A 20940-nucleotide genomic window follows, 5' to 3' on the forward strand; every position below is an offset into this window, starting at 1 on the left:
GTAACAGAAAAGTTTTGAAAATTATTACTTTACAATTTACATGTGTTATTGAATTTTGTGATAATGTGAGAAATAGCACTGCTGAGGAATGGAATTACCTTCAATTTCAGGCATCTAATATTCCCATCAAGCACTTCCAGCTGAGGTTCAGTGTGGGAGAAATACAGAATAAAACTACAGTGAAACTGCCATTTTTTGCATCATTGAACATCAGTCTTTTACTTGCAGTAGTATAAACATGACATCAGGGGCATTTTAAAAGCTTAGAGATCTTGATGTAAATGTTTAAGAACATGGATTTTCCTACCTGTGCTCTCATGGAATTTAAAATGTAGCTGTGGAGCTGATTATTTGATTCACAGCCAGGTGGAACTGATTCTGCAGCTATCTGCCTCAAGCAGCAGCTACAGTATAAACAGGGCTTCAGCGCTTTATTCTGTCTGAAGAATGTGGCATAATTCCAATTTCAGCAGAGTCCTTCCACAGGTCCATTGTGAAATTTTCCACTTCATTGGTCATGCTTATGGTCTCTGAAATATTAGAAGTTACTTTTGCTGTTTTAAAAGTATAATTGAATTAGTAACCTGTTTGAAACCATAATAAAAGTAAATTAATTGAAAGTAATGTCAGTGATGCACAGACTTTGTGCTTGCAGAAAATAATGCCTTTTATGTATTCTCACTGGAATGTGTGTTTATTCTTTTACTGATCTAAATGGGGCAGTTGAGAATTTTACACAGCAAATTGTTATAATCTGGAATGCAATGCCTGAAAACGTGGTGGACACAGATTCAGTAGTAACTTTCAAAAGGGAATTGGATATATAATTGAAAAGTAAAACAATTCTGGAGTATGGGTAAAAAGTAGGGGGTGGGACTAATTGGATAGCTCTTTCAAAGAGCTAGCACAGGCAGAATGGGCTGAATGGCCTCCTGTGCTGTGCAATTCAATGATTTGTAATAAAACTTCTGATTTGATGAATCTATGGCGACTGATATTTTAAGATACTTTCCTTAAATTTTAAATCTTTAGTACAGTTTATATGTATCTCAGTGCACTATTCTGGAATCATAGATTGATGGATTTGTGGAATGATTTCCCACCCGAGAAATTTCCAGTATTGATTGTCCTATCAGGAGGCAATATAGAGAGAAGAAGAGCAGGTTATCCCTGGCTAATTTCTTGCAAGTCCCAGTAGTTGACTGTGGAGAAGCATTAATGGAGGAATATGAATGGAAAAATAAATCCCACAATAACATTTTTCTTCACATAAGTATCATTCCTAACATTAGTAAGAATAAGCAGCATTTTGAAATTCAGTACTACAGCCTATAATATTTGAAAATGTAGACAAGTGATGTGAAAGGCAAAATAATTTCTTTAATTTGTGTTATTCTCAATCCTTGATTAATATCATGTTTACAATCTAGTTTTGTATTTTTACAATTACCTTCTTTATAATGTTAGAATTAACAGATTGTCAACAATGGGGAACTAAACTATGTTCATTTATGGCTTGCGACATTTCAATATATTCAGTTAATTTGAAAAATGCAGTGGTTATACATGACAAAGGGAACCCCTTTGACATTTTAAACAGGAGCACATTGAACAGTGATTAACTTATAAAGTAGTTGGTATCCTAAGGCAGTTCTGATTCAATATTTTTGTACCATTTATAATCTATTCTTTGCACAGGTTTTCAGAACTGCAATCATATTCTCAGCTGAACTTTCAACTGATAGAAGATGGAAATTGTGACCTCATTATTGAAAAGCCAACCTACTTCATGAAGCTAGATGCAGGTAAAGCCAAATAATTTTCCTACTAGATGTGTCATTTTACTGACTTGCATAATGCTGTGCTTTTGCATCTAAATTAAGCTACTGTTTTATTCATAGTGCCTATTGATCAAGTAATTTTTTTTTTACTTCATTTTATGTTTTTGTTTTAAAATGAATCATTAAATATAAATGTGAAAATATTTTGAAGTATCTAGTTAAAAGATGACTGTAAATGCTCTGGGATCTTGGGGCTATGTTGTCTCCTTGCCAGGTGCAAAGGGAAATGAGTACAAACAGCCTCTCATTTTTGTATATTCAGAGGGAACAATAAATGTAAATAGTTGAGTGTAAACTTGCAATACCCAGTCAGCATTTTCACTTGCACACCAGCAAGTGTATGTTAATCTTCCTATTAAGAATCTTCAGGGTTCAGTTTCATTCGCAGCTCCTCCGATAATGGAGAAGCTCATGCCAATCCACAACAGAACCTGGACGAATCCAACTTATTGGAATTAAAAGATACATCTTCTAATGAAACGAGAGAAAGATTTATCTGTGACTTTCTTTTGATCGGGCCTCAAACAAATTGTTTGCAAGTTTAGCAGTGTCCATTTGACTCTAGTTTGGTGAATGTACCATGTATGCAGTGATAATCAAAACTCATCTGTAGACCACAAAGCAAAAGTGTATACGGTGTTACGACCGAGGCGGGAGGAGTGCACTGTTAATTCAGTCCCACTTCTCCACAGGTCACAACATATACTTAGATTTTCCCACTTACCAAAACAGTCAATTATATACATTATTTTTCCCCAGAATAAAACACACCAACCAGGTTTCTTGAATAAACCACAAAATGATCAGTTTATTATAAGCCAAGTTTTAACCAGGAATGAGGTAGAACATGCACACAACTTGAAATATTAACACACCTTATTTATCCTAGCGCTCTCTCTCTCTCTCTCACTCACTCACTCAGTCACTCACTCACTCAGTCACTCAGTCACTCACTCACACACACACATACACAACTGGTTAACCGGGGGGAAAAAAAGGATTTTTGTTTATAGCTGTTACAAAGACGTAGAAGGAATAAAATAAAACACTTAGGCTGAAAAGAAGGTATGGAAGAAAGTCTTTTGCTTTGGTTAGGTGTCCCAAATGCAAATAGGCGGCTGTCACTAGGATCTTCCAAGAACAGTTCCTTCCAGGCGATGGGTAGGCTCTCCAAGTGATACAGGCCAGAATTTTACCGCCGATAAACGATTGTCTTACAAGGTGTCCGAGACGTAAAATGGCAGTCGGGTTGGGTTCCCAACGTCATGACGCAAGAACGCCATTTTACGATGGTCAGATAGCGGGCGAGATCGAGGCGCCGCTCGCCATCTGCTTACAATCAATTAAATGGAAATTGAGGTATTTAAAACACCAATTGACAGCCATTTACGGTGGCTATCAGATTTTACGGCCGTAAATTGTGTCGAGGGGCATCTCGGCAACCCGGCAGCTTTAAAAGAGAGGCAGGCAGTGAATCGGTGAGGGAGTTGGAGGTACTGTTATGTTGGCTGGTGTTCAATGTTATTTCTTTGTGTGACTTTAAAGTTAGCGTGACTTTACAGTTTGTGGTACTTTAAGATTGTTCATCGGGGTTCATCTGAGTGTTACTTCTGATTCGGCCCCAGCAGTATTGATTTCTTGGATGAGAGGGAGGGGGTTGTGTGTGCCTTTCCTCACAGCAGGCTGATAAGACCTGAAGTAATAGCATCTGTGGGACACAGCAGCAATGGGAATTGTGCGCTCTGGAGGTGGCTCATCTAATGAGGATGACCATGCCCCAAGGAGGGACAGGAGGCCAACTGACCAGGGAACACGCAACCTGCAGGCCCAGTGCGACCTCTTGATGGAGGAGGGGGAGAAGGTGGCAGAGTGGCCAGGGTGCAGCCAACTGTCAGGAGACGGGCCTAATCAGCAGGCAAGGTCTGCCGCCCGCGATCGAGCTTCCTGCAACTGTCAGAACGCCAGTGCCAAAGAAGACTGCACCTGTCATGGGAGACTGTCACATCTCTGTGTGAAATGCTTGCAGCGGAGGTTGCTTCAAACTGCTTGGGTGGCCATCCAATGCCGGTCACACTGAAGGTAACAGTAGAGCTGAATTTCTGTGCATCAGGCTTGTTCCAGGCTTCATTGGCAGACATGTGCGGAGTCTCCCAAGCATCAGTGCGTCACTGCATTAAGGTTGTTACTAAAGCCATTTTCAGGCATGTCAACCATTTTATCAATTTCAAGACAGACACCGCCTGTCAGGCCGAGAGAGCCAGAGGGTTCAGCACCATTGCTGGATTCCCAATGGTCCAGGGCGAAATAGACTGTACCCACGTGGCCGTTAGAGCACCTGCAGGCCAATCAGGGAGCTTAATCACAAGGGGTTCTACTCAATGAATGTTCAACTCGTCTGTGACCATCGGAGGGGAATCATGCAGGTGTGTGCATGTTACCCTGGGAGCAGCCATGATCCTTTCATTCTCCGGAACTCCTAGGTGCCAGCATTTTTCAGCCCACCTGCACCCCTGCAAGGATGCATACTTGGCAACAGGGATTATCTGCTGAAGACATGGCTGATGACACCGGTGAGGAACCCAGTGAATGATGCAGAGGAACATTACAATGTGAGCCAGGTGGCCATCAGAGTGACTATAGAGCAGACTATAGGTCTTCTAAAAATGAGATTTATGTGTCTCGATTGCTCAGGTAGAGCCTTGCAGTACTCGCCATCAAGGGTCTCCAGAGTTATTGTCATGTGCTGCGCCTTACGTAACCTGGCGAAGGAGAGGGGAGATTCCCTGGAGGATGATGAAGGTCAGTGTGAAGCTTCCTCAGACGAGAATTGTGATACGGATGAGGAAGAGGGGCCACAGCCACCGAAACAGCGGGGAGATGGAGCTGAAGGTGAGGCGGAGTTGATCCGCGAGGCTCTTATACTCAGGCATTTCTCCTGCACAGAGCCCCATCAACCATAAACCGACATGGCAGTCTGAGAGGAGTCAATGACAGGAGCTGGAAGGGCAGAGGCACTCACCTTCGGGGGGAAATCTGATCTGAACCGGACACCGTTCCATCAAAGACCACCCAGGCCAAATGTGTCACATCTCAAATAACCCTTCTCTTGCAGTGCAACCATATCGCCTGCAACAATAGCAATGGTGTTTGACCTTTAAAAATGCCAAGTGAAAAGTTTAATTACTTTTAGTGCATTGATACATGAAATAAAAATGTACATATTGCACCAGTGACCCCGGAGTGCTGTTACTGTGATTTTTTTTTTGAAACGTTTGCGAGTGCTCATGCGTGTGGATGATCCCTTGCCCCCAGCCACACCAGAGGCAGGTGGCTGATCTGGCTGTCTCGTTGTTCTGGATGACTTTGGCAGGCGTCCTTTTTTTTATTCGTTCATGGGATGTGGGCATCGCTGGCTAGGCCAGCATTTATTGCCCATCCCTAATTGCTGTTGAACTGAGTGGCCATTTCAGAGGGCATTTTAAGAGTCAACCACATTGCTGCGGATCTGGAGTCATATATAGGCCATACCAGGTAAGGACGGCAGATTTCCTTCCCTAAAGGACATTAGTGAACCAGATAGGTTTTTACAACAATCGACAATGGTTTCATGGTCACACTAGATTAGCTTTTTAATTCCAGATTTGTTAATTGAATTCAATTTCGCCATCTGCCGTGGTGGGATTCGAACCCACGTCCCTAGAGCATTAGCCTGGTCCTCTGGGCTATCAGTCCAGTGACTTTACCACTGCGCCACCACCTCCTCTGCCTGCCCGAGGCCCTGTGGGCTTCGGCATCTCAAGATGACCATGAGAAGTCTTGGGAATGCCCTGTGAGTGTGCGGTGCTGATGTCACTGGCAGAGGGGACAAGGAGTGCAGGATGCATCAGGAGCGACATGAGAGGAACCCCCATCTGAAATCTGCTACTGCCCCTGTTCCCTCCTGAGGCTCAATTGGTCCACAGTGCTAACCTCAGAGGGATGAGCAACCTTAAACTGTTGCCTGCGCACCAGATTCCGTTCTCTGATGCTGTTGTCCAAGGAGGCCACTCTTGCTGTGAGGTTATGCAGTTCATTCAGGATCGGGCTCTCCACTACAGCCACTAATCTGTCAATGGAGGAGGCCAGATGGTCAGATGACAGAGAATGTGTGGCACTCAGGCCCTGGATGGACATCTCCAGTGTCTGAGTCAGCATGCAAAGTCTCTGGTAACTCCACCAGATCTCCCGCATTGCACGCTGTACTTGAAGCATCTCCCGCCGAATGGATGTCAACGGAGGCTTGTCATCATGCGCTGGCCTGGCCTCCCACAGTCCTCCGTTTGCCAGAGGCATTGGCTGGTACTGCCTTTGGCAGCTGGCCCGGCAATTGTGTGGTGCTGACACCAGGTTGTGACCACAATTCTGAAGAGACCCATATCCCAACCGAGGTGAATGTCTCTGAACTGGCGCTTGGTGCAGTGGGAGGATATCATGCTGCATCCTCTGAGGTCCCCATCTCATCCTCGGAGGTAGATGGATGAGCCCCGGACACGCTTCCTGGCCACTCCTGTGTTTCACCTGCAGAGAAAATCAGAATGATCAGTAGTGATCAGCACTCCTGACTGGAGAACATGTGCCCCTGCCCCCCTTCCCCACCCCCCCCCCCCCACCCCGGCCCCTCAACCACATACTGGGGAACTCACTCTCCTGGCCAGGTGCGCGAGCTCGCCATCAGTTCTGGAGCATCCTCTGTCCTCCCCTGCCAGTATTAATGCATCCTCTTCCGATCAGCTCAGATATACCAGGTTGGCCACGCTACCACTGGTCCGGCACCCCTCTCGGGCATTATGTGCCCTCTTCTGTGTATACACAAAGGACTTAGTTAAGACATATCACATGGATGATCACGCACTCTCTCTTTTGGCTGAGTGCTGCATCTCAAACCAGTGCCAGTGAAGTGCTTGGATGGAACACATCTGGACCACTGAGCGTCACAGATGTGCCCATTATGCGGCCCAAGGCATGGCTGCAGCCAAGTACTGGACGTGGATGGCTTCCAACTTCAAGCTTCAGCATTCATTGACCCTCCCATGTCACATAAAAGATGAGATGAGTGCGGAATGCCCCTTACCCGGGCAGAGCGCATGAGGTCATTGACCCGCTTGCGGCACTGGGGCCATGTCCTCCTAACAATGCCGCGGCTGCTGATCTCCACCGCTACCTCCAGCCACACCTTCTTTGTAACATGGAAAGGCTGTCTTCTTCCGTCGGATGGGAAGAGGACCTCCCGCCTTGCCTCAGCCGCCTGGACGAGGACATGTAAGGATTCTTCTGAGAAGCGAGGGGCCGTGCGGCTATTTCTTCCTTCCATTCCTGAAATTTGTTTCCGGTGGGGTTCTGATTTTTCTAAAGTGTAGGCTTGGTGAGCACTTTCAGATCTCCTATGGCCCTTTCAGCCTCAGACCCTTGTTTGTCCCTTGCATATGTTCAGTGTCTCTTATGAATGTCCTCCTTCTTGCTTTAGGTAAGCATTTATGAGCGACAGAGATTGCTGAAAGCCTTTATAAATGGCTTTCAGCAGGCTCTTCCAGCTCTCACCCCGCTCCCGCCAACGCACAGCTTCCCACCCGCGTGCGCCCTTTTTCGTCGGAAGTACATCGCGGGGCTGCTAATTGGCTGCCCTGTGCGTGATACCAGTGGCAACGAGTTGTGGAGCGGGTTCTTTACCTGCTTCTGCCTCATCGGACTCTGAGCCGCCAATGGTAAAATTCCAACCACAGCTACAGAAGTCTTCAAATAAGGTTTTACAGCAAGAAGCAGCAACAAGGTTTTAGTTCTCACACATTCGATGCAAGATTTCTTCAAAGATGCAGGATTTCTTTTCAAGAGAAAGACGGGCTGATACTCTCCTGGCAGGTCAAGAAGCAAACTGGCATTTTTAACAGTTCAAATTGAAACTGAAAACATTCCAGAAGTCAAATCTCATGATCTCTATAAATCTTGGCTTGTCACTTCTTTGTAAACATCTCTTCCGGTCAAAAACAACCCCTGCTGGGTTTTTATTTGAAAGCAGGTGCCTTCCAGTAAGACTTGTTTACTAGCTAAAACCAGGAACCTTCTGGGAACTTCTTGTAAAAAAAACACAAAGTTCAGCAATCTCATTAAAATTCCAGATGAATCAGTGTCCATAATTCAAATATAAGTTCTTAAAACATATTTTAAAAAAGAAATAGAAGCAATCCCGTACCAACAGTTTCAGACAATAATCAAGCAATACCCTTCTAAAATACTAGAAAATGCTAAATATTTGCTGGTTTGTTAGTATAAAACCAAACATATGCATAATTCTATTGACCTTAAATGATTTTATATGGTGCTTTTTATTTCTCTTTCACCACACACTATACTATCCATATTTCCTTATTCATAATCATTAACATACCTATGCGTTCCTAATCATAGCCTTGCAGTTTAGTTCAGTGTTTACAAAACTTGCATCTTCATAGCCTTGTTTTAAACATTTAAAACATAATACTGAATTAGGGCTTTGCCAAATAAGAGAGAGGATGTTGGTGATTAACGTATATGTTCTACCAAGAAGCCATCAGTTTGCTGATATCATAGTGAGTGACGCCTAACTGAACATTTACCAGCTGCATTTAGCAAAACAAATTTTGCTTCATTCATTAATGAAAATATATTCTTTACTTTCAGGTGTCAATATGTACCACCATTTCTGTGACTTTGTTAACCTCTATATTTCCCAACATATCAACAATTCTTTTGATACTGATGTGAACATTGCAATGTGGGATACTGTGAGTACTTCATTGATTTGCTACAGGTTGTATACTACTGATGGTGGGACTTTTATTTGTCGTCGTCTATTTACTCTGGGTAAATCAGGTAATCTAATGGAGAAAATTAATAAACATTACTATCACATTAAGAGAGTTCTTCTACACAATACATGTAATATCCCAGTCTGGTCTGTGTCTTTTATTTGTCTACAGTTGTTAGCCTCAGTGTATTTTGCGCTGTTGCCATATTTGCTTTAGATAGAATCACATCTGTTTGGATTATGAAGTCAAGAATTATTTTTGGCGCAGTATACTTGATTTCTGACTCAATATTTTTCCCAAAGGTTCTGAATTTTGTCAAATTTTGCTTTACAATCTGTGTCGATAGGCAGGAAGGTGTTTCCTGTAACTGATGACTACTATATATATATAGTATTATATATATATAGCATTATAATAGTTCATCCAAAGTTCCAAAAAGATCCTTGATGAGGTTGAAGAGATGGTTAAATCAAGAATGTTCCAATGTAGCCAGGTTCAGCAAACTCATTTCTCCACCCCTGGCATTACTAATGGTCTTACGATTAACTCCTTTTTCTGATCTACATTTTGCCTCATACCATCTAAAGGCAAAGGGTCAGTTTTCATATCTTTGCTGATGATGCCCCAGTCTTCTTCTCCCTCACATTGTTTGACACCTTGATCATTTTGTCTGTTCAGATTTTCTGTCTGGCATGTTTTGAGTGAATCAAAATGTCCACCAACTGGAGATTAGGAAGACCAAAGCCATTATTTTCGAACCCTGCCATAAACCACCTCTCTTGTCACTGACTTATTCCATAATGAAGTCCGAAAGCAGCTAATATGGTCAGCTATATATTAATATCTGTTCAGTTTAAGGTTGCCAAAGTCCTAGCTTGAGAAATTTATATATGAAGGAACAAAAGGCAAATTCGAATGGACATAATCTGATTTTACAGCCTAATTTACATTATTTTGGAATGTGGAGCAAGAAGTTAATGTTCAATTATTTTACACACTGTAAACTTAATTACATTCATGATAAGAGCCTTACATCTAAGCACTTTATTTATGACACATTTATTACTGGTAATCTGAATCTGAATTATTTCAGTGTCTCTGAACTCTAGTAACCTTTCAGATTGCAGCCCAAAGCAATTAAAAGTAAATTTGCTGCTTGATAGGTGGCTATCCTGTGCAGTAGTGGTGGTGATGATAATTTGCTACGCTGGTCAAGTTACAACATTGTCTAAAAATTTGTTTTGCAAAAATGAAAATTGAATTCATAAATATATGCTGATGTGACCAATATGAACAGTATCTATTACTGCTAACTTAAGTTCAAAAGTCCAGTTTGGAGAGGATGAAGTTATTTTCCAGAAGCAAATGTTTTGCTGTGGATGTCATTATGTGGACACTGTAGGTCCGAATGTTTTGGATAGGTTAAGAACCTTGCTTGCGGGGAGCATGTAGAAGGAAACCATAGGTGTGTTCCTTCCAGTTTTTTGTACATTAATTGTTATGAGCATTGTAATGGATGTAAAATCATGCAGAGTCCCTTTGATTTCCTGATATGTGTGAGGCTGCCTGCCAGAATCATGCAATCAGAACTGGTCTGCTTTGGTATTAGAAACAAAATTAAATATTCTGGCTGTTGTTCTCATGACCAAATAGCTGGTGAAACACACAGGTTGGTGAACTAAACTGAAAACATTCACAGGGAGCAGGAAATAGTAATACAAAGTCAAAAGATGCTGGAAATACTCAGCAGGTCAGGCAGCAGCTGTGGGGAGAGAAATAGAAATAATGTTTCAAGTTGATGACCTTTCATCAGAAAAGTTCATCAACCTCAAAAGTTAACTGTTTCTCTACAGATGTTGCCTGACCTGCTGGGTATTATCAGCATTTTTTGTTTTTATAGCAGGAAATAGTAGCAGTTTTGTGTTGTTTGGATTGATTCTAAGATAGTATTTATACTGTTCAACCATGCGCCAAAGGCAGTGTCTTTATCTTTTTGTCTTGTCAGGTATAAAACATTACGCTACAGAATTACTGCATTATGTAATAGAGGAAGCACAATTAGGGATTGGTGGGGGCACAATCTTAAAATTAGAACTAGGCCATTTAGAAGTGAAATCGGGAAGCACTTTTTCACAAAAATGGTGGTGGAAATGTGGAACTCTCTCCCCTAAAAGATGCTGTGTCAGTTGAAATTTTCAACATTCAAATGGATAGATTTGTTACATTCATGTGGAGAAAAGGCAGGTAAATGGATTTGAAGCATTTATCAGCCATGATCTAATAGAATGCAGGAACAGGCTTGAGGGGCTGAATGGGCTACTCCTGTTCCTATGTTCCTTGAGAGAAGGAAAAATAAAGGATACTTTACAGAAGGGGGACCAGGTTGCTCAGTTGGCTAGATGGCTAGTGTGTGGTTCAGAATGTCAACAGCACAGGTTCAAGTCCCGTTCTGGTCTGAGGAAAGCAATGGGAAACCACCCTCTTCCCCTGTCATACTTATCTCTGCTGGTAGAGTAAAAAGAGCAGAGAACCTGCCTTCAGGCAAACCATTACCACAGCACGGCACCTTACAGAAATGTGAATGGCATCCTATTTTGAAGGTACATGTATGAGCTTCACAGGCTTTTTTAAATTATTCATTCATGGAATGTGGGCATCGCTAGCTAGGCCAGCATTTATTGCCCATCCCTAATTGCCCTTGAGAAGATGGTGGTGAGCTGCCTTCTTGAACTGCTGCAGTCCATGTGAGGTAGGTACAGCCATAGTGCTGTTAGGAAGGAGTTCAAGGATTTTGACCCAGCGACAGTGAAGGAACGGCGATATAGTTCCAAGTCAGGATGATTTGTGGCTTGGAGGGAAATTTGCAGGTGGTGGTATTCCCATGCATTTGCTGCCCTTGTCCTTCTAGTTGGTAGAGGTCATGGGTTTGGAAGGTGCTAAGGATCCTTGGTGCGTGGCTGCAGTGCAGCTTGTAGATGGTACACACTGCTGCCACTGTGCGTCGGTGGTGGAGGGAGTGAATGCTTGTGGATGGGGTGCCAATCAAACGGGCTACTTTGACCTGGATGGTGTCGAGCTTCTTGAGTGTTGTTAGAACTGTACCCATCCAGGCAAGTGGAGAGTATTCCATCACATTCCTGACTTGTGCCTTGTAGATGGTGGACAGGCTTTGGGGAGTCAGGAGTTACTTGCCGCCAGATTCCTAGCTTCTGACCTGCTCTTGTAGCCACAGTATTTATATGGCTACTCCAGTTCAGTTTCTGGTCAATGGTCACCCCTAGGATGTTGATAGTGGGGGATTCAGCGATCATAATGCCATTGAATGTCAAGGCAAGATAATTAGATTCCCTCCTGTTTGGGTTGGTCATTGCCTGGCACTTATGTGGCGCGAATGTTACTTGCCACTTATCAGCCCAAGCCTGGATATTGTCCAGGTCTTGCTGCATTTCTGCACAGCCTGCTTCAGTTTCTGAGGAGTCGCGAATGGTGCTGAACATTGTACGATCATCAGCGAATATCCTCACCTCTGACCTTATGATTGAAGGAAGGTCATTGATGAAGCAGCTGAAGATGGTTGGGCCTAGGACACTATCCTGAGGAACTCCTGCAGTGATGTCCTGGAACTGAGATGATTGACTCCCATCAACCACAACCATCTTCCTTTGTGCTAGGTCAGCGGAGAGTTTTCCCCCTGATTCCCATTAACTTCAGTTATGCTAGGGCTCCTTGATGCCATACTTGGTCAAATGCTGCCTTGATGTCAAGGGCAGTCATTCTCACCTTACCTCTTGATTTCAGCTCTTTTGTCCATGTTTGAACCAAGGCTGTAATGATGTCCGGAACTGAGTGGCCCTGGCAGAACCCAAACTGACCATCACTGAGCAGGTTATTGCTAAGCAAGTACCGCTTGATGGCACTGTTGATGACACCATCCATCACTTTACTGGCTTGCGTTGTAGACAACATATTTATCGTGGGAATGAATTGTGAATATCATTTTGTGAACATCAACAATTTTGAACCTAAGCTCAACAAGTTTTTTTTATGCAATTGATTGTAACATTTATTAGGAGAAAAGAATTATGGTGGTTTGTTTTAATGTACTTCTGTTTGAATTATTTCGTATGAAACATTACAAGGTATATGTGGGTAGTCGACAATGAGCACTGTGCAGTGGCTATTAGGTGTCCACACAGTAAACTTATAATTCTAAAGTCATATCACACTGCAGTATGATTTTTGACAATTGGCTGCATGTAGTGATTTGCTTCTATCCAAAGCAATTGCTATTATGTGTATTTTGCTGTTTATGAGTTCCACTTACAGAAGATATGAAAATAAGAGATTTCTTTAATATTTCAATATTTTGATTTGGAAAATTATTGACCGCAGGGGCTACACTCTCTCTCTCTCTCTCTCTATATATTATATATTTTACCATGTGAAGATGCATTGCATCTTAGTGCGTGCAGCTAAGATCATTCAGACTGTGTGGGTGTGATAGTGATGATTGATTTTGCCAGAATTAGCACAGCAAAGAGAGGTAGAAAGGCAAATTGAAACAGCAGTGGGAGCAGACTAGTGTTGCCACTCGCTCTAGGTCACAAATGTTGAGATTTTAGGATTGCCAATCAACTTTAGACTCCTTATCCATTTTGTGACAATCATTGCCCTTCTTACATTTTATTTTCAAATTGGTTACATTATTTCAGCAGTCATGTGAAAGTTTGAAACTTGAGAAGTGATAGGAAATGATGAGCCTAGGGGATTAGGTTTCACAATTGTGCAGAAACACACATTTCCTCATCACAGATGCCAGTCTTCAGCCAATTCGATTCAGTCCATGTGATATCAAGAAATGACTGAGGCACTTGGATGCAGCAAAAGCTATGGACCTTGACAACATCCCAGCTATAGTACTGAAGACTTGTGCTCCAAATCGAACCACACCTCTAGCCAAGCTGTTCCAGAACAGCTACAACACTGGCATCTATCCGGCAATGTGGAAAATTGCCTAGGTATGTCCAGTCCACAAAACACAGGACAAATCCAATCTGGCCAGTTACCGCCCCATCAGTCTACTTTCAATCATCAGCAAAGTGATGGAAGTTGTCATCGACAGTGCTCTCAAGCGACATTTGCAGAGCAATAACCTGCTCACCGATGCTCAGTTTGGGTTCTACCAGGGGCAGTTGGCTCCAGACCTCATTACAGCCTTGGTCCAAACATTAACAAAAGAGCTAAATTCCACAGGTGAGATGAGAGTGACTGCCCTTGACATCTGGACAGCATTTAACTGAGTGTGGTATCAAGGAGTACGAACAACATTGAAGTCAATGGGAATTGGGTAAAACTTTCCATTGTTTGGAGGCATACCTAGCACAAAAGAAGATGGTTGTAGTTGTTGGAGGCCAGTCATCTCAGCCCCAGGATATCGCTGCAGGAGCTCCTCAGGCTATTGTTCTAGGCCCAAACATCATTAGCTGCTTCATCAATGACCTTCCCTCATCATAAGTTCAGAAGTGGGGTGCTTGCTGATGTTTGCACAGTGTTCAGTACCATTCGCAACTTCTCAGATACTGAAGCAGTCCGGGCCTGCATGCTACAAGACCTGAACAGCATTCTTGGGCTGATAAGTGGCAAGTAAAATTTGCGCCAGGCAATCAGACATCTAAGTCAATGTAGTGGTGCCAGGCAATGAACAACAAGAGAGAATCTAACCATCTGCCATTGACGTTCAAGGGCATTACCATCACTGAGCTGCTTTCACAGAGACTGGGAATTCTGCAGTGAGTAACTCACCTCCTGATTCCCCAAAGCCTGTCTACCATCAACAAAGCAGAGCTCCAACAGTACTCAAGAAGCTTGATATCACCCAGGACAAATCAGCTCACTTGATCAGCACCTTTTAAACATTCAATCCTCCACCACTGGCAGCAGTGTGTATCATCTACAACATTCACTTCAGCAACTCGCCAAGCCTCCTTCAACAACACTTCTCAAACTTGCGATCTCTACCACCTAGAAGGACCAGGACAGCAGGCACATGGGAACACCACCAAGTTCCCCTCCAAGGTACACGCCATCCTGACTTGGAACTATATCACCATTCCTTTGCTGTCACTGGGTCAAAATCCTGGAACGCCCTCCCTAATAGCACTGTGGGTGTACCTACACCACATGGACTGCAGCAGATCAAGAAGGCAGCTCGCCACCATCTTCTCAAGGGCAATTAGTGATGGGCAGCAAATGTTCCACTATATTGACTTAGATGTCTGATTTAGGAAGTCTGTCAATTGTATTAACTTCAAACTTCACTTTCGTAACATTCTATGCAGTGAATGGAAACCTGTAATTGCAACTAGAGGCCTGCTTTAGGTCAGGGAAAAAGAACCTGACCCAACCACAGCGGCCCCAAGCCCGACCCGACCCGAACCCGCCACTAATTGGCCCGACCTGACCATCCCTTTACTTACATTCCTGACATCAAACCTGTAAGAAGCTGCAGCGCGTGCGCGAGACGTCATAGTGATGTCACTTGCTCACTGCACAGACTCAGTTTCTTCCCGGACTCCCAGCTCAGGTAAGTTTTTATTTTTTATTTTTTATTTTTAATACTTACCAGCAGAACACTTACTGTGTGTGTCCTGCCCGACCCGAACCGAGCCCGAAAGCCGGTCCTGGAAGATGGGCCCGACCCGACTCAAACCCCGACACATGTCGTCGGGTTCGGGTTGGGTAGCAGGCCTCTGATTGCAACACACCCCCAACCCCACTCCCTGCCCCCATTCCTGATCCTGGCATTTAACTTTGCTTTGTTCCTGCCTGAGTTGCTGAACATACTGGAGCTATTTTTCTGTAGCTGCATTTTCAAGGCTCTACATTCTGATGTGCAGAATGGTACAAGATAGATATTATGTATCCCTGTCTGACTGTCATAAACTAGAGAGAATACTACAGGGACAAATCTGCCATGATTGTGTGGTATATTGGGCATTCAGAAGTGATTAATACTGGGTTCCAACTTGTCCAAAACTACTGTTGCATCCTTTCATGCAATATATTCTGTTTCTCTGCCACCCTTAACCTTCACAACTTCCATTGGTTTCCCATTCTCCAACCAATTAAATTCAGAATCCTCACCATTTATGAAACCCTTCAGCCTTGCCTCATCCTACCTCTGCAGATTTCTCCAGCTATATGTGCCAGCACATGCATTCTACTCTCTGAGGCCTTCATGCCGTTTCTTCCCTGCACCCAGAATTGGTGGTAGAGCTTCAGCCATCTAGGTGCTGTACTCTAGAACACTCTCCATATATCCTTCCACATTGTTACCTCTTTCCAACCTCTAAAGGCCTCCTATAAACCTACCCTTTCCAACATCCCTTTAATTGCCTCTCTAAATCTTCTAAAATTTGGTATCCCTTTCTCCTTCTGCGAAATGTCTTCAGGTGTTAGCTATGTTAAAAACACTAGGTTCCTTGTATTTACTTCAGAGTGGTGAGCAGGTGTGGACTTTTTAGACAGGAAACCAGGAAGTAAGGGATTTCTGCACATCCTGCAGAAATTAACTGCAGGATGCCTTTTATGTTTTTTTCAACAGATTTCCCACCCACCAGCCAGTCAGATTGACAGGATCCCCGCTCACGGGAGTTGGAGATTATGATGGGGGTTGGACGTCACCGTGGTGTCGATGAGGGTGGGGGTGGGTGATTGGGTGGGTGTGGTGAAGCGATGGGAGTTGACCGATAGCATGCAGGTAAGCTTGTTGAGTCTGCAGGAAATACTCCTGCTCTTTCTGGCCCACAAGCACTGAAATAAAGGCATTTACCTCACAGATCTGATCCTTCTCGCTTTGTTTCACCTGCTGGGATTTCTGAGCCCTGGGAATTTTTGCCTTAAAATAGAAATAAAAATCCAGTAAAAATGGAAGCATTCAGGCTCCTTAAATATTTTAGTGATCGATCCGCCTTCTGAGAACAGGTTGGTGGTTTGCCGCCTGACCCACCTCTGTTAAAACTGGAAGTAGGTGGGTTGGGGTCAGGTTTTAAAATGTAAAATCTCCTACCTTCTCACCCACTCACAACCCATTAAAATACTCCTCTCCACCCCTCCCCCCCATCCCCCCCGCCCCCACAAATATTAATACAGGTCGATGATTGACAATCTCACTTACAGAGGCCGAAAGGATGGCTCTTGAATAGGCAAGAGCTCGCCCTTAAATAGTCCCTCTGATGGCCTCAGGATATCTCAAAGTGCTTTACAGCCAATGAAGTAGTTTTGAATTGTAGTCATTGTTATGATGTAAAGATACATGACAGCCAATTTGCACACAGTAAGATCCCACAAACATAATGGCCTGGGTTTTGCTGTGTGTGGCAAAGGAACAGCTTTCACCCTTCACCTTGCTTAGAGTTACCCAGAGACTTTTTAAGGGCTTGGCAGAAGAGATTTCTCCTAATGCCTTGTCTGAGCCAGTGCAGCACCTTCTGCTGGAGATCTGTGGTGTCTGTGAATGGGACAAGCAGCGGTGAAGCTGCTTCAAGAATCCACACAGACTGCAAACCAGGAAGTAAAAAACAGGAAATACCAATTACATTGAAATTATTGTACAAGAAGAAAAATAAAGATTTGTAAATACACATGGATTAGAGAGAGAAAGAGGAAAAACTAAAAGAAAATTAAAAATATCTGCAACATCAATTTTCTTCTGAGGGATTGAGACTCTACCCTTGTAACATAAACTTTCAGGGCCAGTGAGGTTGTTCAGCAGTAATTATCACTTATTACACTGTTAAAAACTTACTCCTGAATGCAACAGCTCCAACTTGTTCATCTATCTTTCTTGTGAGATAAATGAGTAATTGCCCTAAGTTCATGCCATTACAGTGATTTCAGTGCCAAGTCTATTGGTGAGCTCTGCAACAGCACACCCTGTGGAGGAGCAGGGTATCATTGACAGTAACTTTTGGATTCCGTGTTTTGCTGCACATGTGTGGATGGCAGAAGTTGCTGTCACATCTATCCTGTAATAATGGCGAACTCTGTTAGCATTGCCATTATTATTACAGCAAAAATCCAGGATAATGAGCTAATGTCCAGATAATCTTTCTTTAGTGATGTTAGTTAAGGGACAAATAATGGCCAGGATACCAGTGAGAATAATTCTCCTCTACTTTGAATAATGTTAGAGGACCTTTTTAGCCCACTTGAAAGGGGAGATGGGCCTCAATGTAACATTACATCCGAAAGATGGCACCTCCTACAGTGGAACACTCCCTCAGTACTGCAGAGAATGAACAAATGTTTTGTTCCCCCAGCAGTGACATTTGAGACTTTAAGCACAGCATACCATTTCTTTTAGTGAAACACCAATTACAGCATTCCAAAACATTAGAAAAATGCACAAAATACTTCATTTGTCAGTGAGAATACAAAATTATGTCCTTACCACATCATCAATGAAAACTAGTCTATCTCAAATAAAGTATATGTGGTTCATTTTTGAAATTCTGGTCTTTTGGAAATTAGCCATTAGTCAAAACCTATCTATGTGATACAGTATTTCTGTATTTTACAAAACACGCTGCATAATAATATTTGATGCTGCATTCTACTCTTTATATGGTTTGCTTATCTTTTCTGCGATATCTGTTTTCCGGTGATGTTGATATCCTATACTTCAAAATAAATTGAGCAGTGCTTTCACTTCTTTAATGTCATCAGTAGCCTGAACATTTCATCAAAATGATAATTTTAAGGCTTGCCTGATTCTTTGGTCTGTGTTAAAATTGTTTTGAAAAACCACATATTTGAAAAACCATTCCACATTTATTACTGTTAATTTTATTATGTCTGCTATTGCTATCTCAATTCGGTGTCTCTCTCTGTCGGTACAGTTCTTACTCTTTTAAAAGCAGCATTTCAGATTAGTTCAAAATCACTTATTTTCAGTCAAAATTTTTGAGCAATGACAAAGCAACACTTACAAGAATATTGCTGATTCTGAATCAAAATTGTCTCTAAGTAGCAGAAGTCTCCTTTTTCCTGCCACACAGTGATGTGCTTCTACTTCTGATATTAGTTGCAACCTGCTACATAACAGCACTCTGAACACTGTTGAACTGTACAGGTTATGCCATATCATTTTTACTTTGTGAAATTTTTCCAGAACATTCCTTCGATGCAAGTGTCTGTATTCTGTACTTGAAAACAAATTGAGCACTGATTTCATTTCTTTGTAGTCTGTGGCTTGATCACATCATTAAAATACATTAGAGCCAGGCTCTGTCTTTGTAAATTGATTTGGAAAACTGTGTTTCAAATGCCTCTCGACTTTCATTACTGTTGCTGACTTTTATATATCATCTTCTCTTGGTTTCTACCTGTGTTATCTCAACAGATTTTATTATCTGTTATGGAAGCTACATTTTGGATGACTTCGAAATAACTAAATTGCAAATAACTGTTTTGAAACTGCAGAGACTCACGACTGAAACAATTGCAGATAGTGCATATTTCTCAGTCAATTACCTGTTTTGGATTTATACTTGTTTCTGATGTACAGGGATAACATGTTTGTATTCTTATTGTTGATATTTTTAGTTTCCCTTGTTTTGTCTTGCAGAGTTCCTATGGATATGGTGATTTATTTAGCGATACCTGGAAAGCATTTTCTGATCACAATATTATACATTTAAAGACATTTGACTTTAAAAGGGTATTGAACATTTTTGATATTTTAGTATTTATAATTTGTATATTTTTACAAGTGTTCTGTTTATGCACCATGGTTTTGTTCCTTTTATATGTGGTAATTTAGGTATGCTTCAAGGAAGTAGTCTTTTCATTACTCCCACGTATGCGCTATGGATTGTTTTACAATACTCCTTTGGTAAGTGTGTTTCATGCATCAGAAATCTATTTACTCGTGTAATAAAAACAATTTTCATTTAATAAATTTCATTTCTATTGAAATGACTGCAAAAACCTTACCACTAAATTTTCTTTAACCTCTCTGTTGAATGCTGTCCTACTTTGTAGAACGCAAACTCTCGCTTGAATTCTGTAAGCATGATTTTCTGTTATGTTCAGTGTTATAAAGGTTTGTGAGAGGAATACATTTCTTTTGCGTGGTTATAAACATGGAGAAGCCCCAACATACCACCTGAAAACCATTCTGGACCACATGCTGTACAGATCTCAGTCTATAACATGGCCGATAAAAGTTTTACTCTGGAAAAAATGTTGGCTGTAAAATTGGAGGTTTCTTTTGGTCATTTTGGAATGAACAACCAAACTTGCAATAGTTTTCAAATAGGTCAAAAGATCCAAATGTCAAGCAGTTTGATTGTGTAGAGTGGCATTATGGTTTTTTTTTGCTCCATTCTGTTACTGAGACTATTCCTTTTGTATGCAGGTTAGCTCACAAGTTTATTTTCTTGACTATGAATCCAGCTAACAAATATTTTTCATATTTTTGTACCTTTTTCAAAAATATACTTCCTCCCACCATTGTTTTTTTTTCCAAAAATGCACTTGACTCATAAAGTTTGTAAAAATACATTACATAACAGTTCAAATTTGACATTACATAAAGTGAAATACAGATCAGTTTCTTTCAATACAATACATGAGGTGCCTCACTACAGTTGCCATTACAGGTTATATTGGCAATGTACATTTACATTCCATGTCAAACATTCTCTGCTGCATACAGCCCAAGGTTTTACATGGGTTCCAGCCCCCAAGGTATACTATGGTGGGAGGGCCTTAGATGGTGGCCTTTTCTCATTGAGCCTTTGCGGCGGTTGCCACAAACTTTAGTGCGTCCCTCAGCACATAGTCCTGGACCTTGGAATATGCCAGTTAGCGACACTTGGTCATCAACAGCTCTTCTGCACTTTTTGGATTTGTTAGTTATCCAATTTTTATATATTGGAGAAGAAAGGATACACCCATTACTGAGAAGCAACTTCTACACTTTACAGTAACTATTGGCACTTGTCATTTTATTATAGTAACATATAAGATTTTAACAAGTCAAAAATAGGGCGTCAACCATTTGGAATTATTTCAACAGGTTTCAAGCAGGTTGCCTCTTAGGCATGTGAAACCTGATGGATGAAATATAAAAACAAAATACTGCAGATGCTGGAAATCTGAAATAAAAACATAAAATTCTGGAAATACACAGCAGGTCTGGCAGCATCTGTGGAGAGAGAAACAGAGTTAACGTTTCAGGTCAATGACCTTTCATCGGAACTGAAATAAGTGTT

General features: G+C 42.0%; 1 protein-coding gene across 9 annotated transcripts in view; it reads left to right on the top strand.

Annotated features, from left to right (window-relative positions):
• Positions 1–20940, top strand: part of eogt (EGF domain-specific O-linked N-acetylglucosamine (GlcNAc) transferase) — a 69093-nt gene that overhangs the window by 23652 nt on the left and 24501 nt on the right. For all 9 annotated transcript variants that reach the window (XM_068051553.1, XM_068051552.1, XM_068051550.1 and 6 more), the window contains 4 exons: positions 1699–1805; positions 8535–8638; positions 19290–19382; positions 19485–19556. In XM_068051553.1, the coding sequence (XP_067907654.1) occupies positions 1699–1805; positions 8535–8638; positions 19290–19382; positions 19485–19556 (376 nt within the window). The remainder of the gene's footprint in view (positions 1–1698; positions 1806–8534; positions 8639–19289; positions 19383–19484; positions 19557–20940) is intronic.

The sequence above is a fragment of the Heterodontus francisci genome, chromosome 19 (assembly GCF_036365525.1).
Source record: "Heterodontus francisci isolate sHetFra1 chromosome 19, sHetFra1.hap1, whole genome shotgun sequence".
Classification (NCBI taxonomy): domain Eukaryota; kingdom Metazoa; phylum Chordata; class Chondrichthyes; order Heterodontiformes; family Heterodontidae; genus Heterodontus; species Heterodontus francisci.